A 25,633-nucleotide genomic window follows, 5' to 3' on the forward strand; every position below is an offset into this window, starting at 1 on the left:
ACCAGTTGTATGATGTCTCCTAAGACCTTCTAGAAACAATATTGCCCCGGCCTTCAAGTGACCGCTATTGACATCAATTTGTAATGAAACTGGAATAAAAGGCTAATCTATTATGTCGCTATCAAGTTCATTAAGTTTGGAGCAATTCACATGTTCATGAAAAATTGATTTTCGGTCATTAACTTTCTAGTATAGCGTATCTTTGATGTATGACTGTTTTAGGGTACAGTTGTTCGAAACCTATACCAAGGCTTATAAGGTCTATAGTGTGTGTGATTGAAAAAGTAAACAATTTTCAAGTTATTGTGCCTGATTTATGATAGATTAACGCTTATATAAGTGATATGGTATCTTGTATTGCCAAAGTTTGTGCAAGTTTCATGGATTGGAAAGTGATTTTATGGTCTCAAAAATATTGTTTGATTATCAATGGACAATTTATTCAATATCGTGTTAATTGATTATTAAGGGAATATAATGATGACAAATTTGTTTTGATTTCACATATTAGCCATTGAATATGTGGCGTCAGATGTCATGTTAATAATGTGAATGGATGTGTTCATTATTTCATGTTATGTGAACTGAATTGAAACTTTCATGAAGATATCTAATTAATAATATGATATATATTGTATTCAACAGCATAATATTATGAAATCGAACGGAAAATCTAACAATAAGCCCTGGCAGCAGACGGTATATGAAAAGCAAATTTAATTTATTATGTTGGACATGCCATAATATTTCTGGACATAAGCTTTATTTAGAGGATTTTCATACTTGTTGATGAGACTGTACATGTGTGGGTTCAAGATGTTCATAGTGTCTGTCTCTACAATGTGCCCGGTTCAAGATGTTAAGAAGTTTCTAGTAGCCAGCTCATAGCCATAAGTATGGCATCTTTATTATCAGGGTTTGTATCATAAAAGATCATGAACTGTTGACATAGTCATTGAAAATGGTGATAAACTGTGGAATTTCTATTGTTTCATGATTAAATTTAATTCCCGTGGGCAGATACGCCACCAATACAGGTAGCTGACATCGGGCTTCTGAAACTGACATGATAACATTATCTTTATATTTTTTTTCTTTTCCGTGTTTTTAAAAAACATAATTTCTACCATGCATTTAATTAGATAGTAAATTATTTATAACTATGGTCATTGGAGTAGAATAATGTGTTATGATACATCAAGAGTTATGTGAATTAAATTTATATTATACATAGAATTTGAAAAGAAAGAGAAATATTTATTTTCTCAGTCACAATTAGTTACAGTAACAGATTATATTACAATTTTGCAAGTTCCTTAGTTTGAACTAGAATGGGAATGGTGAATGTTAATTACTTCTAGTGGCTAATCAAGTCAGTAATTTGCATACATGTACATAATGGTCAACAGGCTCGATGGTCATTGTCCGAAATGAAGACAAAAGGCGGACAATTTTTTACACTATTCTCTAAAGGGAAGGGAATATTTTATACAGTTTAGAGATTGTGGAATGTATGTGTGTGGACTACTTTTTGAGTTCCAAGTTATTCAGGTGCGTCTAGACAGTATAGTTTAAGCGAGGATACATTTCACATGTGTGATCTAAGTAACACAGGTTTGGCTACTCTTGTGCAAAGATTTGTTTATGTATCATATTTAAACATAGACACAGCAGTCATAATCTGTACAAAAATCAGCTGGAAAATTGTATGTTGTGTGTCAGCGAGAGCCTACAGTACAAGGAAAGATGTGCAAACGATTGTTCGGTCCAACCTCACTTTATACATGTAAGGGTGGCTATGTACAAGTAGTGTTTTGCAACGACTTTATTGTTCTTTGAAAGGAAAGCATAATATATTTAAAAAAATAGTTCAAAATGGTACAATGATTTGAAATAAGTGCTTTGAGTTGATAAAAAAATCTCGGTGAAGTGTTGTTCAATCTACAAAATTAAATTGTTTAAAAATTGAAACCAAGGTGACCTTAACATTGGTCCACAAGATGAAAGGACTGGTTATCAGAATTTGTGATAAATAACGGTGGTACTGATATACTAAGTTGGCGAATAGCTGATAAAAGTGAATAAATAATACCCTCATGTGATGATGTAAGTAATGATAAATGAATGATACTTACAGAGATAAAAGTTTTAACATCCACTGTAATGTCCACTTCAAAAGGGATTTGTTAAGGAAATGTTGTGCTCTAGTTTGTCAAATTGTCTTGGTAAGTTTAAGGTCATGTAGACAAAACTGCAGCATCAGTATAACTTGCAAGTTTTAGGGATGTTTGTAGGTCAGAGGAATGCTGAATCTGGCTCAAGAAGAAACTATTTTAGTTGAGAAATGATATTTTAACAGCATTGGACAGAGGAAACAATTACAAGACGGTGATGCATGTTCTAACTGAAATATCTTCCTTTAAGGCTTTGAAACTCAGATGTTTTAATTAACTTTCAAGCAATTAAATGACACCTGATTTTGTCAAGGGAGATAATTTAGATAAAAAACTGATTTTGATCAAGGGAGATAATAAATAAATTGTTCTATGAAGGGAAGTAATCAAGATATGTGTGATGCATTAAGGTGAAAAGATGTTAACAAGTCAATGAGATTAAAGTAAAGGGAGAGAGAACAGATAACATTCAAGGAATCCATAGGTAATTAAATAAGTCAACATTGGATCCAATTAAAAAAGAAGTCAATATAAAAGACCTGTAGAACTGTCCTACAATGGAAAAATAAATAGAGCCATAGCTATTTATGACAAGGGAGATAATGGATAATAAAATAAAGTGAAAGAATTTAGTCAAGGAAGGTAATGAAATAAAGAGCTTTATAGTCAATGGATAAAATGAAGTGTTCAGTTGGTGCCTGGAGGAGATTGTTCCGGCGTAGGGAACGTGAAGTCATACCAGGGGACGATCAGGAATGGCAGGTCAGTGATTTGGTTTAGGAAAGTTATATCCCTTGTGTGATAAACCTGACTTGATTTCTATCTTAAAGGTGGAAACTGTAATACCAATATAATTGTTGTTTTTTACCCCCAAGAGGAGGGAATGTAGAAGTTACACTGTCAGTCCATCCATCCACTCAGCCTGTCCGTCCTAGCTGTAACTTTCTCGATTTTATTTCAAATTTCTCTCAAACTTTGCACATATATACACCAGCATGGAAGGATGTGGCACGCATAGCCTTCATGCTCTCGTTTAAAGGTCAAGGTCCCAAAAATTGATGGAGCCTGGAAGAGATTTCATAATAATAATAACACACTCAGCTGTAACTCAGATTCGGATCAAACAAATCAAAAGCATCATGGGAAGGTAAACTGTAAAACCAATACATTAATCTTATATTCATCCAACAAGACCCATTTGGGGGCATTTGCCAGGTTCTTTGATGACTTTATTAGTAGAAATGGATGTTCTATTACCTTTATATTGATAGCTTTGTTCCTTACGAAGGGAGGAGATATTTACAGAGCTAGCTCCCCTCAGTTTTATTCACAGGCTAGATTAAAGAGCTCATGTCATGAAAAGAGGTATGTGTTTGAGATGAAAAAACGTGGACTTATTTTGGATGGGTCTAATTACGACCCTTAACGTCCTACATGGTGATTCCTGACACTATTTACCACTTCAAACAGGCTCAGTAAAAAATTACCGCCATAAATATCCATTTGTAGTGTACCCCCCTTCATCTTTTAAATTTTACGTGTGGTCGAGGCATTTCAAATATTTGACCTTATAAAGTTTTAAATCGTATTGTAATAAAGTGTTTATTTGTATTTTCTATGGGAGAATACCATTTGTATCCACAATTATGCCCACTGATTTAAAGCCCACGAAGGTCAGCTTGCCTATTAAATGGCCTGTTTAACTTCTCTTGTGAGTCATTATAAATTTTTATGTAGGTAAAGTAAACAATAATATTGAAAACAGATAATAGGTATGATTTTTCACACAGATAGATCTTTATAAACTGTCAGCATTGAGGAATTGCAAATATTTAGCCGAAGGAACTCCTTTTATGAAGGACCATTATTAATATTGTATATCTGCTATTTATACGGCATGAAATAATTTGGCGATTGATTTGATCAGAGGTACAAAAGGTTGACAGTCGATAACACACAGCCATGGAACAGTCCTGTTATCTTGTCCATGATTCATACATTGCTCAAAGGTGTTCTAGTATTTCGAATTATTTCACAAAATTTGTTGATATAATCATGAGTGACCCAATATCATTTTCACCAATTATATCAGTGACTAAGTATGATAGAATTTTTTTTTGCCCAAGTCTTTAATGACAATTAATTGATAATGCTGATTATCAAAGTCCCTTTATTTTTGCTTGTTGACAGCTACTGTTATCTCATTCATCACTTATCTAGTTCAATGTTCAAATCCAAACCACGTTCAAGAGTGTTAAATTCATGTAAATCATGAAACTATCTTGATCAAATGTTACCGAGAGGTACGATCTGTTCTGTTTCAGTGGTGAACTACGAACCGCTCGTAACCCTGCAACAAACTTCTGTCACGATAATCATCTGTTTTTCCGAATGATCAAGAAATTAAACAAGGGTCGCCAATGTCAGTGAATATCAAAAAAAGACTGCCAAATACACAATGTATTTGAAGGCTTTGTTTTTCCTGATGTTCATTATTTCTTGTGGCTGCTTAATTTTTTGTTTGAGAGCAAGGTTTTGATAAATATTGTAATAAATACAATAACTTATAATGGTCTATATTTATCTATCTATATCATTTACTAGCTGTCGGGAAATTATTTGTGATTTTTTTGAGTCATCAAAACAGAAATTGGGTTAATATGATCAATCATTTTATAAAAAACATTTTTTGTATCGTGTAGGTGTTAAAACATTCCAATGATATTTCAAATTAAAGCATTTTTTCCATAAAGATTTTAGCAAGCTTTATAGAATGCTCACACTGCTAAATAAATATTGTTTGTATGTAACAAGCAAACATTCAGGGTTCACAATCGTCAAACCCCTTCAATTTTTTATTTCCCTCAGTTATTGAATTGACGCATAGAAATCATTGATGTATTCCAACCCTTCATTTAAGAATACTTCTATACATATTATTAAGTGGACAAGAACTCTGTGTATTATATATAAATATTAGCGTTTTAATTATAATGGTTTAAAAAAAAAGAAATATAAGAATAATTTATCATACCACCAGGAGTGTTTGGCATGGGCCGTTATATGTGCCCCCCCCCCCCCCCCCACCCCGCTGGAACTGCCACTGCTCCTTCAATAGTTTCATGTAGGGAATAAAGTGGCCAGTGACACAACAATGGAAAGCTCCAACTGTTTGCCATCTTGGCATTTTGTTTGAATGGATAATTTAAAGAATTTATATTCATACTTTTTTTCTTTTTGATATATTAAGAACTTAACATTGTGCCTTTGAAGTATTGTGTTTTAAAGCAAATATTTCCTATTGAAGGAAAAAATGAAGGAATGTTTACTGGTAATCTGTGTCAGATTTCACTTTTAAAACAGGAAAAGTGATTGACCTACGTTATGTAATCTGGAATTAAATAAATGTTTGAGAGATATAAATCAAAATGATAAGTAGCGATGCTGATTAATTCCAAGTTGTAACTTGTACTAATATTCTTCAACTGATTGGATGACAAATAATACCTGGTATCAGGTTGAGAGGAAAACTGACAAGGCTCCAGAAATACTGATGATCTCTAACCCCGTAATAATATGCGTTAAAGGTAGGCGTGGGTAAAGTTTGCTGTAGGAATTTAAGTTCTAAATGTTATGGGCAGTTAAGGACAATATAATTACAAGTTTCTTTCTCATTTGAAGTTGGCTACAATTTTGTTCAAAATTGATGCGTTTTAACGTTTCATTAAGTTGTAAATGGCAACGTGTGACAGAAAGACCTTGCTCTAAAGAGGATATACAGTGGCATTAACTCAGTAAACCAACATGCTGGTATTGATATAAGTCTCTTTTTACTATTGCACTGTGAACTAGTCATCGTCCAAATGCGTTTTACATAGGTAGACCAAAGATGATATTTGTAAATGATAGAAATTACAAAATGTAAAAAGATTCAGATAAAATGAGACAGGTTTGTTCACTTTAATAACTTGTTCCGTGCAACTTTTACTGTTAAATTTTATTATCGGTCAGAAAAATCTTAATAGAATCAATCCATGTGACAAATGTATCATCATACTGGGTGAGCCTGGTGGTCATCTTGATTGTGTGTTGACCAATGGATGCCGGTCAGTTTCGTGTGACACCTGTCTTTAGCGGAAGCAGATGGGATTTTAATTGAAGATTAACTGTAAACAGGCACATTGGAGAGTCTGAGTCGAGGTTTCAAGTCTGGATTGTTATCCTGGTGTTTATTTTTGAACTATTTTTTTCAATGAAACTCTGGAATTTTAATATCATTAGAAGGAAGCTGTTTTCACTTTTTAGTGCCTTGTTTATAGATGGATGTTAAATTTTAATGAAAGAGGAGCTGTATTCATTTGTAGAGTAATTTGTTTTGAACAAATATTCAGATGCTATCATTTGCAATCCAGTGTTTTGACACGACCGTTGGGAAAGGTTAAAACGTTATAAATCTGTTTTTAGGCCCTTTGCTTAGCTTTGTAAGCTAAATGTCTTAACTGGAAATTAAAGTGTTTTACATGTGCACGGCAAACAAAAAGGAGGGAAATTGGAATTAAATTGTCACTGGACGATACGTATACGTGTCTCCATGATTTCAGACATTGCGATCATTTCATGAACAAGAGCGGAAATTCCATGGCAGGGCTATTAAAGGACAGAGAATTACGAGCCAATGTACTGCTCATTAATGGACTTGCTTGGAATGGAACTGGTCTGATGGAATAGCCATTTGACACCATGATATTTTCTCAGAATTGGCCCAAGGGACTGTGGACATTTTGTGGTATTTTGGACATGAGTAATGTGCTGGGGTTATAGATCTGGAACAATGGCCTCATTGCCTGTGGGAACTAACAGATAAAACAAGCTGAAGATATTCTGAAAAGAGTGAGAAAATTTGATGACAAATTTGCAAAAGATTGAGACAATATTAAACGGATTCCTTTGGGTATAGTTGTATAAGAATTGTGTTGGAAGATGGAAAGCACACAACATGATGGACATCAGCGCTGTTTGACTTTTACTTGCAAGGTAAATTGCAGTACTGTTGTTGATTTGGTATATTTTAAACCATCTTGCGAAATTGAGCTAGAGTTTTCTCCTACCATTTACCCAAGTACATGGTAAAATGCAGAATAGTTAAACGCTAATGATTTTATATTGTTAGAAACTCTTTATATGTAACTTGTACAAACCTATGTATGTTGATAAGTCATGAACCATGATTAGGAAACCGTGCAATCAATTATGTTAATGAACCAGTGACCGGAAAAGAATGTCTCCAACTTGTTGACGATACCATGACTCTGCATTTATACAACACAATTAGATACCATAATGTTATGCAGGTATTTAGATTAAAAAGTCTTCTTAAATATGTTTCATTCTCTTCTACTTATAATTAAGTGAGCTATTTGGCAAAAATTGAGCAAAAATGTACATGAATTCATAGGTTGCAATATTCGAATTATTTCGATGGTGAGTTGTTGAAAATTTTGAAATGAAAAACATTGTCGAGCACAAATTCAGCTGGAAATAGATTTGATTCCATAAGATTAGTATATAAAAATAAAACAATGAAAAAGAGAGAGTAATGAAAAACAGCAGCAGGATAAGAACATGGGACCTTCAATCCCTTGACCTTACAGGCAATTGGTAGTAAAGGGAGGTTATATACTGTAATCATTGTGAACACCTTTCATAGGACAACTAATTTAACCCGGTGTTATTTATATTAACAAGTACTCTGGCCAAATTATAAAATGGGGATTTAACAAACGTCTTTAATAGATGTAAGATTTTTTAACAGAAATAGATGAAAATAATCTAAACCTATGATTTATTTCATCAGTGCGACTTTGAAAGATAAACAAAAGCCCATTAGCAACAGGTGATAGCATTAAATGAGCCCAAAAGTTTTACCCTTTCACCCCATATGTACCATGCACAGACAACATCCAAGGGTCACCATGAGAGCACGACTTTAGGTGTGGGGCGCACATGAATAATTCACCCATTATCACCCCCTTGAGCAAACAATGGGCAGAATTCATCTTCATCTAGGGTTGCAATGTGATACTGGTATCCATTTGCAATTAGGCGGAACAGTTGGGATACACATATAATTGTCATCCATGGCTGTTGAGTGTCACGTCTGTGTGCAGTTGGATTTATAACTGATGTCCAGAGGTCATCATACACAAATAGAGCAACTTTGGGGATGGAATTGGTTACATCTGAAATCTTCCATCCAAACTTATATCCAAAGGTTTTCAGCTGTATGTTATCAAACTTGATCATAAAGTCATTCACCCAGATGAACCCTGGTATGACAAATTCAAATTAACCCTGTGTCAGCCATAATAACAGGGTACATAGCAGATGAATGTGAATTTCTCCACAATGTCATTGAAGTCTGCTAATATTTACCTAGACATCTAATATTGACCCCTGGGGTGTTTTACAACTAACAAATATAGTCCTTGACCGTTGTCTTTACTTGCATACAATTATGGGGTCCAATTCAGTCCTCTGTGGTAATATTTACAAACAACCGGTCAAGCTAGTAGTTGAAATGTAACAGTTGTTTAATTTACTGCTGTATTGACAATTGTCATGAACCTAAAAATGTGATTGAACAGGACTGGATGAAGTCAAGTCATGGAGCGCCGCATGACTTGTTGGACCGATCAAAGTACAAATGATGTACATGCAAATTGGTCAAATATTTCAACATATTGCTGGTTACTCGGGAATTTTAGAATGGAATTCTTTCCTTTCTTTGTAGAATACCATTTAATCTATATTTCATATACTATATCATTCTCTGTGTTGAAAATGAGATAGAGAATTTTGACATTAATTTTCAAAATGTCAACTTGTAGATATCAACTGTTTTGAAAGTGAACACTCAAAAGAAATAATAAAGACTCTGCAATTTCCTTTTGGCTTATCAGTAAAATTCTTAAATATTTTGACTTTACTCATGTTTACTTAAATTTAGGTAGATTTCGTAGATATTCTGATGGCAGGCATTGTAATGGTTCACATTAGCGTTTGGGTAAGCATGGATAACCTCGTTGATACTTGGTTATACCCGATAAATCCGTATAAGGGTACAGATGTCACTTGATCATTTCAATATTGACTCAAAGGCTTTATGATAGGTAAACATGTGGAAATATAGATAAATTCTGAAGTGGCGGTCAGTTATGGGAATGATATTTGTGGACGACCATCTTTTGGTATCCAATACTTCAATGGACATAATGCTTCGGTCAATTTGTAGAAATTAACAATTAAAAACCATTGAATATATTTATCAATGCATGATATTTATGTAGATTTGATGCACAAAAGTTAACTTCTGTATGTGATAAACAATTATACTATACTTGGTTCAGATCTCGTGTTTTTGAATTATTTAATTTATAATGCACATCTTAAAGAAGACGGATAATGGAAATTCGACGTGGATTCAGGTAATATAAAGGTTATTCTTTACATCTTTCATACCAAACTTAGACATTCATTTTTCAGTATTTCATTAAATTCTAACAGGAGTGAAGATTTGCCAAAAAAAATGCTAAATTCAATAAGTATGATAAAATGTCGTTTGTTCTGTAAAATAGTTAAAAGTATGATGGTCTCTTTTGAGCTCAAACAAATTTAACTCTGAAAAGAAGGCTAACTTTCTGTCATTTTAAAAAGCTTCTTTCAAAGAACAAATTCATTAAATGCTTCATTTGACTTTATTGCAGAACTCCAGATCAAAAAAGTTTGAATCATTGTGATCAGGTTCTCATGTTTTAACTTCACTTGTTTGATCATTTTTTTGCCTGTAATGATTTTTATATAAATCACTTTTATATTGCTGTGAAATGAAAATATTATCAAAATGAATAATTAAGTAAAAAAGAGACTTTGTAATTTGATAGGGGCAATTAAAATTGTCTTATTTTTACGAGTGTGAATGAAAGGTTGATATAAGATAAAAAAATGTCAAGAGTTTTTTATATTGGTTTAAAAGCCTCTTTCATATTTAATGTATAAGAAATGTCAATTACAGGATAATTGAACTGACTTGAAGAATTTCATTGTTGAAAATTTTACGGAGTATAAAATGGAATTGAACTGGTAGAAATTAAAATAGTGGGTGCGCCTTTGCTTTTTGCTATAGAGCACTATATATAAACCCAAATCCTATACAACTATGCATTTATAGCATAGAGCACCATCTATGTCCCCATAGCGGCGGGGTTTAAACTTTCTGACTATCATTCTTTTGGGTAACATATTCTCTTTTTAACTTTATAGCGCTTTTTTATTCAGATTGTTGCTTTAAGTTAAAGAGTGCTCTTATGTGGTACTCTCCAATACTAAAGTGCTATCATCATCCCAGCCTGCAGCTGGCTTTCAAGCCTAATACAGTCACCTTATCAGTCAATAGGGGTTGTAGATTGACATAATTTACATACATCTTTGATTTTTGCCAAAATGTAATGTTGCTTATCTCAACACCATAACTGACGGTCTTGCTCAAAAGATCACCAAAATGTTTGGATGATGTAGGCTGTGTATGTCAGTGTCCTTATTTTATTGCTAAGTAGTAATTAATGTGTCATCTTATAAAATAGAAGGGTTTCGCACGTAATTGATATGTTAACATAAGAGAACAAAATAAAAGCAAGGTAAGAAATTGTCTTGTTATTCAATCGGTCAATGGACTATGAGTAGATGACTGATATAAGTTATAACATTACAAGTCTGAGAACAAGTTTTGACCAGTATGAAATCTTTATTTTATTTACACATCAGGGAGGTGGTGGGGTGATAAAAGAAATGAATTGATTTGTTGTTTCAATTGATCTCTGTATCTAGACTTGTAAGTTGAGTACCCTCTTCTAGACTAGAAAAAAGAAAGAAAATCCACTGTTGAAGCTTGAATCATTGTTCGCCAGTTTCCTTTAGATATTGATTACTACCTGGTATTGCCATAAACCTTTCAGAATTTATGGTAGCTTGTAAAAATCTTAGGATGTCAAAGGCTTGATTATTGTCTTTGTCATTTCACCTGAAAAAAATTCTGTTGATTTTCATAGAGCTTTCTTGTGACACTGACTGCTGAAGCTGCTCAAGTTTGTAACAAGTTTTCTGATTGGTCAACTCAGTTATTCAGATTAATCTGATTGGATGTAGCAGTATTTTAATTAATATGGAACACCAGGTGTAAAATTAATTCCCAAATTCTATTTTCATTTCCATGTTTGCCTTAATTTCAATGTTTTCATGGATTTTGAGTTTGTTTAACATATCATTGTATTTACTAAGATGTGCAAATATTGACAAATATTGAGGACTTATAAATAATAGCTAGTATTGTCATTACCCTAAATGCCCATATAAAATTGGTAAACCATCTTTAAGCGTGTAGTTGGGTTTAATGTTAAACGACAGATGGTCGTGCGTTTAGAACATGCCCTAAAGCGGATTATATCTCTTGTTTGGTTTAATACAGGATGTTAATGCAGATAAAGAGATGATACCATAATACAGCAGCATTTCACCATGGTTATACTTAAATTTCAAGACTGGATTTTAGCTTGTAGCAGCTTGGATGTGTTTGTTTTAAATCTTTCAGAATTAAGATGTGTATTTTCAACATTGTATGAAACTTGAAGTGGAATTGTGGTTTGAACATTACAAAAAGCGGTGAAGTAATTCAAATACTGTAAGAGTGTATAATTCTGTTTATGTTGAATTTTGACCACATTGGAAGATTTAATTTGAAATGGAATTGTGGTTTTTAAGTACAAGTCGTGTCTTAAACGTGAATGTTTATATTAAATGTTGACAACAATGCGTAGAACAATAATGGAAGAGGTAATTCACGAGTATGAGAATATTCTGAAGTGCCAAATTTGGTGTTCTCCTGCGGAACCAATGATTGTGGTGAGAGTTTGTTATTTTGTGTTGCCAAGCAAATTGTTATTTCTTAATGTCTGTGCTGTTATTAAGGTATTTGTTAGAATATATAATTCAGAAGTTCTTTAATTTTTCCAAAAACATAAAATGTATGATTAATTAAGAATTTGAAAGCTAACAAATTTTGTACCCATGTTATATTATTTGATGTTATCAAATATAATCTAGTTATTAAAATGCCATCATTTCTCACTATGACTGTGTGCAGCATTCATTTTCTACTCGGAATGTTTTACTTGCAATATTTTTTAATTCTTTTTAATATTTAAACTCGCTTGCATTTTAAGAATGAATCCAATCTTTAATAAAGAATGGTCTCTGTCATGCCACCAACAGTTATGATATATTTGGAATAAAAGATGGAACAGAGGTATATTGTAAGAGTTGTTGAGTACAAGAGCGCAGGATATTGATCTCTCGTGACTTATTCATGTTGACTCTCTTGACTTACCAGCAGGGCTATGACAGAGGTGTCAGTGGTAATGCCCGATTACCTCGATTACCCAGTGTATTGTCACCCGTAGTCTTACAATGGCACCCATGTCTCTGGGGTCGTATTGTGCCCCTATTGTTTACGCTGATCAGGTGCGGAGATTACAAAGTCAGTATTGAACTTTGATGATATCTCTTGTAATAATAATCTGATTGATATTGATCAAAAACCCTGAAGGTTTACCGGGCTTTTATATATTGAAATATAAAATATTGATATTGCATGTAAAACTCCTAGATGGGATATTTCTCGTGGTATTGATATAAACAGAAATGCCACATGTTAAAGGTTAACAGACAGTAAGGATGTTAATTAAATGAATCATTAGAGTTTGTTTATTTCCCTCCTCCCCAAAAAAGGAAGGTTAATGTCATATTTATTGATGTGAATATTTCATTCACATTCAGCTTCACAGTTGTAAATACAGCATTTTATTTTCATGCTTTGTTTTATTTGGCCTCTTGACATCTGATAAAAATCCATTTTTAGAGCTTTTGACTTCCTCACCTAGATAGTTGTGGAGAATGAACACAGAATTATCAAATGTTTGTGATTTGTTTAAAGTAGTTATTTCCTTGTTCAGGCAAGGATAAGATATCCTAAAGTACCAATTCAATGTGTAAAACTGTACTTTGATTAAAAAAAAATATGTATAAAATGTAATTTTGGCTTGTGATGTCGCTGCCATATTCATAATCAGACTGATTGAAGTGGGACATGATGCATTGAAAGTTGTGTAATACAAAAATAACAAAATCTTGTCTTTGGAAATACATTTATTTCCAAAAATATGGTGTCTATCAGAAGACAAGGGGATTTAAAGGCTGTAAGGGGTGATTGAGGGATCAAGGGGATTTTATGATATCAGTATTTATATACTTAGTGTCAAGGGTCGTTATGCATAACTAAATAGTCATATTTAGATGGGTCATGCCAATATTGGTAAGTAATTAAACAATTGTATTGTAATTGTAGATTGTTCATTAGTCTTTTGGATATTAAGCTATAATCTATTAAACTACAAAAGCATTCTAAGCATGCCTCTGGTTGAGTTATTCCCCTTGTTTTAATAAGTTCATTTTTTGCAGTTGCTTCCCTTGTAAACCAAAAAACATTATGGGGGAAAAAGCCTAATTTGGCACAGTAAAGGCTCTTAATTGGATGGATTAGGTTTTACGCTAACTAATTAATTTCCCTATACAGTTTATTTCAATGCAAACAGGCAACACTTCAGATTGGAAAAAATAGGCCTAAAAAATGCCATTTCCCACGTTTTAACATAATTTTCAAAGGAACTGAGTATTTAGTTATAACAAACCTCAAATTTGAGAAAGTCTACATTAAATGGTATATATAAATATGTTTATGTAATGTTTCATATGTCTTCAAATAGAAGTTATTTAACAGCATTCTTGAAAGTCATGGAAAACATTGACAGGTTGTGAAAGTTTGTTAATTTCTAATCCAAAGAAACAATAGTTACTTATTTCAACATCAAAGATCATAACAGTGTCTTCTTAAGCTATAAAGTCAGCAAGTTTCTGACCTATTGTGCTCAAGTGTGAAGAACTTATTTGCTGAAGGATTTAACATGAGACCACTAATCTACTAGCTCAAAGGCAAACCATTTGGCCAAGGACGGATGACTTACTGGGGTAAACATTGGAACGCGCTGTTTAACCGTCTGTTCAGGGGATTATGGGAAATTTGATGTCTGTCCGAGGGATTATGAGGAATTGGTGTGTTTTTTAGTGGGTCATTTTAGGTGAGGATGTGGTCAGACCAGAAAATGAACATCCTGTTGAACCGGAATTCACAGAGGCAGACATCAAAAAATATTTAATAACTGAATTGATTTTGTTGTGTGTTCCTGATTCAAGTATTCAGTTAGTGGTTTGATATAGAATTTTGGTCAGACATTTGACTCTGTATGAGAACAAAATCTGTTTAATGACTAAGCAAACTTTAAAGAATTGCCATGGTTATTGGTAATATAAAACAAGGTTAAATAGTACTTACGCCTCAAGGGCGCCTTTCAAGCTTTGAGATGACTTTTCATCATAATTTACATCACTCACTGTGACACAAGCTAACTTTATTGACTTTCAACTTTTTCTTTATCTGTTCGCTGAGATAGTTGGAGAAATAAAGCCCTTGGCTTAGATGGTATTATAAAATTAGCAAAGAAACTTGTAAATCGTGGAACACTACAAAATGTCAACTTCATCTCCAACTGACAAGAAAATGGGATTGCGGAAAATTGTATTTTAGTTAAGCAGCTTGACCTTAGAGCATAGAGGGTTCTTAATTGACTGGTAAAGTTATCAGTGAAACTGAACTCAGAGGAACAGCGTGGGTCAACCTGAATGATTTAGACATGAATTGTGCATTTACCGTTTGTCACTTGTGTCAAAAGTGGGGCTTTCACCGTGTTATGCAAGTGACACAAGCTTCTATATTTTGCCCTTGGAGCTGAAAGCTTTTAAAATTTGATAGCTTAGGATAAGAATTTTAATATTGTGTAACCAAGGCGCAGTTCAAAAATGTAACATTTGTATGAAGGCATTGCATAAGAAAACATTATGGTTTGAATTAATGAAGCCATGTTTTGACGATATTCTGACACATTATGGGATGCTTGCTACATGGGCTAAATCAATGAAACCGATGCTTGAAGAACGATATTAGTTTTGAGAGTAAACGAGGTGTTGTATTAAACTCAGTGACTTCTGAGGGCTTATGCTGAGAGAAAAGATGTTATCTAGCAGGGGCTGAAAATTTGCTGCTGAGACAGAAGCTCGGAGAAATGAGTGATGTGAAATATCTGGGACACGCTGGGTCTGCAGATTTTCAGTGACGTTTTTGATGTGTCATGCTTCTTGGATGGATGGCGGTTCTTTGTTAAGATTTCAGTCTTTTTCTGCAAGCATGTGTTTCCAGGATTTGGGACGTTTATACAGGAAAAAAGGATGTGACTATTACTGCACATATGTATAATTTCCAAAATACATATTTATTCTATTGAAATTTCAAATAATTTGAAAGCTACTGACAGTGACAACAAACCTGGAAGTTAATTCTTCTGTGATGTTAAAGACATCAAATAGTTTTATATTTAATGATATCGACAGCACATCAATTAAATCATTTTTAGCCATTTTATGAGGGTATGTTATAGGTCTAGAACCTCCAGAAATTAAGATACCTGGACAGTTATGCGTCTAGAACAAGTATTACCTGTGAGTAATTAATACACTTTCATGTTACTAGTTTTCCTTACATGTCAAAGGGTTTATGCAGCAGAAATCCTCCAGGAATCATCGTTTGCTGACTGGCAAAGCATCCACAGCCCTGTGAGCTGGAAATTCATACAGAATTGGTTATGAGACAATGACTTTGTTGGTTCTTTTATACTGAATTGCCACCGCAAAAAGGAGCTGATTTCCCACAGTGCTCTAACTAACATTGATTAGTTAAGGATTTTGGAGAACAGGAGCTGTTAGTGTCATGGATAATAGATAGATATATACTTACGTTGGATGTGTTATTGTTTGTTATAGCCATATGTGGAAATATTGAATTTGGTTGGAATTTATTGAACCCCTGGAAACCAAACTGTGTCATTTGTTGTATTCATTTGTTGGCAGCAGCTTGTTTTTAGTGTGGAAAGTTGGCAGTAAATGTCGAGGTGTTAAAGGATAACTTTTGGCTGCATTTCCATTGGATCAAGAGATTAGCCAAATGCATTAGTCGTAATGATTGGATTATAAAGTCATTTGCAGACATTGAATGGCTTGGTAGATTAGTGCAATATCATTGTTATTTTAATCATAAAGAGCTATATGGATTTATGCGGATTAAAATTATTTTAATTAACTTCTAGTATTATATCATACATTTTCTCTGAACAATTTTCTATATCTGGCCTAAGACTGGAGTCTAACATTGAACATCTACAAGTACAGTTGTAAAAAAGGGACACTATCAATAAGTGACTGAAAGGGAGATAATTGTTGAGCATGAGAAATTTGTAAAGAGGATGAACTGAAATAAAGAATAAAACAATGTTTAAATAATGATGCAGTGAACATAGAAAAGAATATTGTCTGGCAGTTGAATAAATGGAGTCTTAGAATAAAGTGACATAACTGTGTTAAATGAAAGAATGGATTTGGATGACATGTACAATATGGATATCGAGGAATTGGAAAGATTGTGTATGTCAGACAATCGCCATCTGTATGTGAACACAGCTCTCAAAGTATTCTGGGATGAGTCCATGACAGTGGTATGTTTTTGTCATCTCTATAGTACTGTTGAAGCGGTGTTAAACAATTATTTCATGTTTTGACAAAAAATTGTTTGCAAATAATGTATCTGTTAGATTTAACTTGTATGGATAGTTTGATGACGTCTTGGATTTTCAAAAAAACGTTAGAAGTCTTTAACAACCATGATATACTTGATGTGTTCTTTGTCATGTTGAAAACATTTTTAACATCAAGATTCTTAGTTTCTTCCATTCTTGCTACACAGATATTGATCACATTACTCCACTGAACAGATCTGATGACAAAAATAATGGAAGCTCCTTAAGTCACAATAACAAAGCTTAACGGAGCAGTCAATAGGTGGAGAGCTATAAGGGAGCAGATGGTTAGTTCAGAAGAGAGGGAAGTGTGTCTCTCTAAATTATAGTCCTCACAATGAAATCCCAAGTTAATGTTTCTTCATCACACAATCCAGGCATTAATGATTCTTTTCTTGAGGGATTGATGCTTCATTTAACCTAATTTTCTGTGCACTTGTTAAGAAAAAAGATACTTGATGACTTTTAAGCTCATTTTAATGAAAAATGTTTCATTCTGTAACTCTTTTGTTAAACTTACAGCTGTTATGGAAGATTCTATCAAATGAACTCATTTTAGAGTTAAGTACACATTGCGCTGTTTGTTCAGTGCACATCATTGTTAACGTCATCGTTGTTAACTTTCAAATCCTTATTACTCTGAAAATCACATAAATTCACTTAATATGATCAGCAGTATTTCTAAAGGGGTTGGAAACAACTGTTTCATCTGTATTTGTTTTATTAAAATGTATTAATGTATCATTCAAAAATTATTTTGACCATTAACAACGATGATGTGAACAACCATGTTAACCGTTATAAAGTTCTGAATAATTGTCACCATGACTACAGAATTTAGAATAGCAGACTTGGAAGTGAGACAAAACTTGACTCTGACTATTAAAAAATAACTTGGGGTAGATTCTGTACATTACAGCTATGCTAAATTCTGTTTGAGAATTTTAGTTGATGCTGGATCTAATTCCTTGGAATTAGAGAAAAGGGTTTCCTTGTATATTTGCCTTAATGCCATCCAGATGTTGATATAATGAATAATACATTGGCAAGTATTAAATGCCTGCCGAAATTAATGTTTGTGAGAGTGGAGAAGTGGCAAAATATCTTGAACACTGTGAACTCTGTTTATTTGACATGATTGCTGTTGACAGAATGGATATTTTGTTATTTTCATTTTGGGGTAACAGGGAAAATACAGCATCATATTTCTAATGAGTTACTGTTCTCCTCTTAGAACTATAATCAGTCATTTTATTAGCTTGTTTGAGGTTGTTTTTTAGGAAAAAAAGGTTACTGTCATGACGCTGATGTTTTGTTTGTTTTTCTATGTTAAAAATTTTGATAACATAAGTGCAATAACTCTAGGCAGATACTGTGTCTGATATATTATGCCCATAAGCAGTATTGTAGCCAAGTTTGGTAAGGATCAGAATGATGAAAATTGGTCAAGAAGGAAAGCAAACAAAGTCAATTTACCGGTATGTTGATAGTTAAATAATTATCTATAAATTGTATCTTCAGAGCAATTTCAGTATTGGTTTAAAATTCACCTCCAAAATATTACTCCAGAATGTTTGCCTTCATAAGCATCAACTATGTTGTTTTTTGTCTTCGTTTTAGAAGTTTGCTTGCCTTGGTATTTTTTCTCCAGATTTTTTGTATCATGAAATCAGTAGGGAAAAGTGAAATGTAGCCCAGGCTTTGTTTAGATATTTATTGCCAAGAAACAGAAATATTTTGTCTGAAAATGTGAATTATGAAGGGTGGGGATTTCTCCTTCATAGAAGCCATCTGGTGTATTATGATCTAGCAAGTGTGAAACTGATGGCAAAATAATTTCTTTCAATTATGGATGAAACATTATGAAAAATTTTGGTATTCCAGGCCACTGCGCTTTGAGGCTAGTGGAATTTTAAAATAAGGGTACAGTAAAAAATTTAATACTAATTAGTGTACAAAAAAAGTCATGTAAATAATGCTAATAAAACTACCAGTGTTGGTACTTTGGCCAGTTTGTATATGTCACATATCATGAAATTTTAGAACACCTACTGTACTTGACATCAAAAAAGTGAACAAATGTTTCCCATCTTTCACTTTGCAAGGAGCTTGGCGGATTCCAATGTTTAAAGCCTGCAGTATTTCCTGAACAAAGACTTCTTGTAGAAATCTAGCTGTAACATAAACATAAAATGTAACATACAACACATGGAAGTGGAGATGTGGGAAATTATTTGTGCATTTTCTCTGACTTGGTTGGTGATATGATAAATGATTCTTGGCACTGAGATGCACTTAGTCATAGAATATGCCATAAATCCATACACATATAATGTACCCACATATAATGTGCATAGAGGACACCCAAGTCAATGGAACCTTATTATAAGAGTCCTTAGTAATCGGACTTAAACTTTATTTCTAGTATTACATAAAGTTTTCTCAACACAGTCACTTTTTAAGTCACAAGACTAAATTAACTGTTTATTGGGTTTCAAATGTTAAAAGATAATAATTATCTTAACTATAGCCTACATGACCTGTCCTTTAGTTAACCACTGTATAACAAGACAACAGCACCAGTATTCTATGAATATTGCTGTCTGGACTTGAGGTTCAAAATTTAGGCACCAGTATTTTAAATTCAACCTCTCTCTCTCATTTCAGTCGCCAGGTCGAGGCATCGTCAAACCGATCGCCTTCAAACCAGTGGTCCCAAATCCAAAACCGACATCAACGCCAAAGCACTTTAATGAGCAGGTCAGAAAATACTCAAGTCACGACGATGGTTATGGTTCGCAGGATTACGGGGTGACGAGCAGCCATAATGTCTCCAACATGTCCAGCGCCTCACACGGGTCAGCTTATTCTCATGTGGATTTTGACAGGTTAGTTATCAATATGATTTTACATTAGCTATTAGAGATGCACTCTCACAGATTGGACGTTTTAACAACTTTTTTTTTTTTTTTTGTCTTGGAACGAGCAAATTTTTGCTTAGATATCTGCGAACCAGTGATGAAGGACTGATGACAAAAGATCAGATCGCAGATTTTCATATTACCATTCCAAATTTAATCTTTTATGGCTTAAACCGTTACTAATGGTTTAAGAAAAATGCATAAAACATCAATTTTGGAGCAGAAATATGAAAATCATCGATCTGATCTTTTGTCATCAGTCTTTTATCACTGGTTTTCAGATATCTACGCAAAAATTTGCTTATTCAAAGACGAAAAATAAAAAAGTTGTCAAAGTTCAATCTGTGAGAGTGCAGCTTTAAGCTTTATACAGAATAAGTCTATGTAGCTTAATTAAAGAACATAATTCTTATGATCTTTTTTTAACAAGCTCATCATTCTAGCATGTATTTAATTGATGCAGATGTTGAAGTTTATTGCCATATCCAGATGAGTCAGGCTAGACCTCAGCATAAGGATTGTATCATTTATTACCCATGGATTTAGTGTTTAACTTTCTGGTAATAAATTTCTTGTCATGTCATCAATTTTATTGAGAATTTATGGTTGACTGTCATGAAAGCTTGTTTGATTATCTACCTGTGCTAAATCAGCAGCTTTTGGTGTGATGTTCATGTATGTCAATGAGGAACACAAGTTTGTCGGCAACTCCAAAGTCCTTCAGCTGCTCTGATCTGTTGAAAAAAATGAATATTGAAAATTGGCTTGTAACCTATGAGGCCATAGTTGCCAACTCAAGGTCCATTTACCATGATAAATAATCATTTTGCTGAACATTGTTGGTGATTTAGGTAGTTAATGATGTATGAAATTTAAGTATTATGGTAAAGTACAAAACCATAAATCAAGTTTTAGGTCAAAATGGTCATAATTCTGTCAAAGAAGTAAGTAAAAAATTCATAATACAAAATTATCGGGAAATCTTAAATAAAACTGAAGTAATACCAAAATGTCACTTTTTAAGAAGGGCTTCTAACTTAAACATTCATTGCTTCATTCTAACCCTATTATTGATTTCATTGTTACCAAACATTGATGGATAAGGGCTATTTGCATCATTAGTTAATTGAAAATCTGTCTGTTTTGTTTCAGATCTGCCAGTTTCTCCAGTGAATGTATCAGGACTTCTGACAGGGCGGATTCTGTGGCTGCATCCCACATGAGTAGGCTCTCGTCGAATCAAATCGAAGGTTACATCCAGACTCCATCACCAAGTGACAGTGGTGTTGGGGAATTAGAAGCCATATTGAAAGAGAAAGATGCGGAAATAAACACTCTTAGAGATGTGATGGATAAAAATGAGCGTGCAATATTTCAAGTTTACGATGAAAAACGGAATGGATGGATTCGTGAAATTCAAGAAATAAGAGACGAGTATGAAGGCAAGTTAAAACAACTGCAGAGAAAACAATATAAGAGTGATCAAGTGTTAAACTTGCAGGTATTCAAACTGCAACAAGACAAGAAAACAATGAAAGATGAAATGGATAAACTTGTTGCAGAGAAAGATGACTTGGCTCAAAAGTGTGAGGTTTTCGCTAATGAGACGAATGCTCTGCAAGCGCAGATGGATGATGCTACGTGGCAAGGAAGACGTCGTAGCAGTCCAAGTGATATTAATGGACTACATAATGAGATTGATTCACTAAGACACAAACTTACAGCTAAGTCTAATGAGGTGCTACAACTAACTGGTCAGTTAAGTGACATGAAATCCAGACTCGAGGAAACAAGTATGCATTTTGATCACCATCGATGCCGTGCAGATTTGTCATCGGAGAGTTTACAGCGGATGAACAATTCGGGGTCGGACCTCGAGCCGGATATACCACTGTGCCACTGTGAGAAACAGATTCAGACGGACCTTTCAAAGGCCTTGACCCCAGAGAGGGAAACATTGAAACCGTCTCTGATTTGTGAGAAAGATAAAGAAGTGATTGCTTTGAGGGAGGAAGTGGAAAAATTAAGACTGGATGTGTTAGTGAATAAAGAGGAGCATGATAAGGAGAAGGAACAATGGCTGGAGGAGAAGAACAAGGTGATCATGTACCAGAAGCAGCTGCAGTTGAACTATGTGCAGATGTTCAGGAAAAACAAAGTATTAGAGGCGGAGGTTGAACAGTTGACTCTAGAACTGGAAAGTCGGGATATGAAATTAATGGCTTTGAATGGGGAAGAAAGTGTTTGTTGAAAGCATAATAATGGGGTTGAACATTAAAACAAATGATACATCAAAAATGTAACTTTTTTATACATGTGTAGAAGTTTGATATTTTATTCTAACATTACCTTCTAGAAAAAGAAAACTCTTGTGTGTATAGCAGTCATTAAAAAAGAACCAATTTTGAAAGAAATTTAGAAAGTTATAACAGAAACTCAAGGGAGGTAATTTCAAGATAATGGTATTCTTAGTGTATGATCTAGTTACTTCCCCTGGAAGGCATTGTTAGGAGATTTTCGTGTTAAACTAGTCATGTTATATTAAAAAAAAAATAAATACATGTATTTCAACAATTCTGCAGTTTTGATTATGTTTCAGCATATGTTGTGAACTGTTTGTAAGCGAATTATTTTACATTATTGAATTTTTCCCACATTGAATGATTGTACTAATAAAGTAACTAAATTGTATTCACGTTTATAAGTGGTAACATGTTATTGTTGCCAGAAATGGAAGGCAACCCAAGAAAACAGCAGCTGTAACAAAAAGAAGCAATTCAATCATTACTATTATATCAGATGTTTAGTTGAAATGGAAGTGAATGTAAGACATTATTCTTTACAATTTCACTTGCAATGTTTTATGTTAAATGAAAAATGATTGTCATATATGTAATCAAATTGTATGGTTACTATGATAGTGCTTTTTAATGTCTTGTATATTATTGGCACAGTGTCTTGTTATAAAATATTACTTTCGACTCATGAATCAAAGTGCGTAAAAATAAAATATCACTTAACTGAACATTCTATTTTCATGCTCATTTTTTTTCAAAATGTTCAAACTAATGACAAAATACACTTCAGAGGCTTTATGTCTCATAATAAAGAATATCTGTTTTGCTTCGATTATAGACTGCACCAGTTGTTCTAAGTTCTAGAAGTTCTAGTTGTTTTCAGTTGTTTTGCTTTTATTTGACACAAAATTGTTTTATATTAAGTAAATGTTTTGGTAGAACATCACCATTTGGGAAATTTGTTTTTTGTACCTAGTTAATTTGCCCCGTTACAAACAACATTTTGCATGAAATAATGCTGTACACAAGTCCAAGTAGGACAATTTAATTTTAGACTAGTAAACATTGCAATATATGTATAAAAGGTAATCATGTGTATATGTTTGCATCTAGGACTCGATAAGTCTTTTTTATGCATATGTTTATTATTTGTATTATGGATATTAAAATCTGGAAAATCTTTGAATTGTTACATTAAGTTTTATAATAGCAGTCCATTAAAATTAAAAAGTTTCTATTGTAAGTTAAATGCTTTGAGCACCATCCAGTTCTATTAAGTGTAGAGGTCTCATCCACGAGACTCTGTACCACTTTCTACCCAAATGCATTCACATTCTCTCATAAAATGTGTCACATATAAATGCATTTTTTACAATAATTAAGTTAAGATAGAAGCCAGGACAACTTGAGCAATTGAAAGGCCATAACTTGGATGTCTTTTGTCAGAGATGGCTCATGGGTATATGTACAGTCAGGGTTGGACACTAACGGTAGTGTGGTAGTCTGAGACTACCAGTTTTTTGGTCTAACTGCAAGAAATTAAAAGTCAATAATGACTAACACGAAGGTGTTCCAATTACCAATATATAACAAACTCCATCCAAGTGACCTTCAATGAACCCCTAGTACTAGACCAGATTCTTTGCAGATTCATTAATGTCATTAAACATTGTTTTGAGATATGCAGAGCAGAACAAACTTACAAGGATTGTTAAATAGGTGTTAAGAGACAAAGTAGACATGAACCCATGACCTTGTATTCTGACCTTGACCTTGTATTCTGACCTTGTACTTCGACCTTGACCCTGTCCCATGGTTTAGGCCTCAATGATAGTTTGACTAAAGTTTCATCAAAATAGAATTATTTCAATACATGCAGACGATAAAGAGGTTTAAAGAATTGACCTAGAATTGTAATCGTGACCAAGTGTGGTTCCAACATGGGTACAGCTGATGCAAAGTACCAGTAGAATATGTGCCCAATTTTACCAACATTCTTTAAGGGTAGCAGAAAAAAAAGATGAAAGAAGTGTGAACAACCAAACACATCCATATATTTGGAATTCCTCCAACCACTGGCTACATTCACAGAGACATGCGGTTGATGTGAACAAAATCATAGGAAGGATTGTAATGTTTTATCATTTAATACTTCCATGTCATTCACATTTTAACAAGAATAACATGACTAGTAAGATTAAAGCATATACAGCATAAAGCATATACAGCATGAGTATATGGACATGGAACAATGAAAGATGAAAGAGCCACGGAACAGCAGAAACGTGTTGTAACATGACAGGTACGTATACTCCTAGCTACACCTACATGTTACAGAACTTTGCAGTCTAGTTTAAAAGTTGTTTGCAATGTTTACTTCAAACTTGTAGGCCTGCTGATACTCGCATTAATCATGCTATCATGCATTCTAAACTTGAAAATTTATAAACATGAATCAGGTAGTACAAAAACCCCCACACATACAAGTAGTGTATCACAACCTCTATAATATTCAACTGTACATGTATTTGGCTATCTAGATAATTTTGTTATCAGATTAAAGACAGATTCATCTTTTAATAGAACAGATGTATTACACGCTCATGTTTTATGTTTATGTAAAATATCCGCGCATTCTACAGCAGTCTGCATATAGAGGGTTGACCGCAAGGTGGGTGTAACTCCAAATAGGAATAGAAGGAGTTACATCTGTTTTGTGCTAAGCCCTCGATATTCCATTGAGTTATTATAGTTACTAAAACTATGAGCCTTACATGCATTAAAAGTAACAGATTAAAAACAGAAAACAGTGTTAACAATAAAACCACTGAACAAAACCATGACAACACTTTTAATTTTAATTAATTTCTTTAAAAAATATATCTTTCGCCTAAGTATTCATACAAACAGAAAAAACAACAGAAAAACATACGAACATACACATGCATTTACATGTATGTACATAAGCAACAATTTGGCATTTGCAATATTCATAACAAGAAGAGTACAGTTATACAGTATATGGATGCCCATACCTACAGATTTCATTTGAATATTTACAACATGATACTGATCAACAACAAAGAAATTCCAAAATGAAATATGTTTGTAAAACCCGGTACTCCCTGAGCGCAGTTCTCAAGATATTGTGCTAATAAAATTTATAAAACAACAATGACCTTGATATGGTGACCTTGACTTACTGACCAACACATACAGGGGTCATCTTCTAGTCAACCCCTTAATGAAGTCTCATGGTCCTAGGTTAAACTATTCAGGAATTATTGTTCGGACAAGAAATGGTCTGCCAACAGACAGACCGACCATCATTTTCAAAGCTATATACCGGATCAGAGTTTCTACATATAAATAAGTAAAATAATAATAACATA

General features: G+C 33.5%; 1 protein-coding gene across 6 annotated transcripts in view; it reads left to right on the forward strand.

Annotated features, from left to right (window-relative positions):
* The window catches only part of LOC128211593 (leucine zipper putative tumor suppressor 2 homolog), a 51,825-nt gene extending 28,402 nt beyond the window's left edge, over positions 1-23,423 (forward strand). For all 6 annotated transcript variants that reach the window (XM_052916570.1, XM_052916569.1, XM_052916573.1 and 3 more), the window contains exons 3-4: positions 19,691-19,911; positions 21,097-23,423. In XM_052916570.1, the coding sequence (XP_052772530.1) occupies positions 19,691-19,911; positions 21,097-22,195 (1,320 nt within the window). In that variant the 3' untranslated portion in view covers positions 22,196-23,423. The remainder of the gene's footprint in view (positions 1-19,690; positions 19,912-21,096) is intronic.
* The last annotated feature ends 2,210 nt before the right edge of the window (positions 23,424-25,633 follow it).

This window comes from Mya arenaria, chromosome 12, assembly GCF_026914265.1.
Source record: "Mya arenaria isolate MELC-2E11 chromosome 12, ASM2691426v1".
Lineage (NCBI taxonomy): Eukaryota > Metazoa > Mollusca > Bivalvia > Myida > Myidae > Mya > Mya arenaria.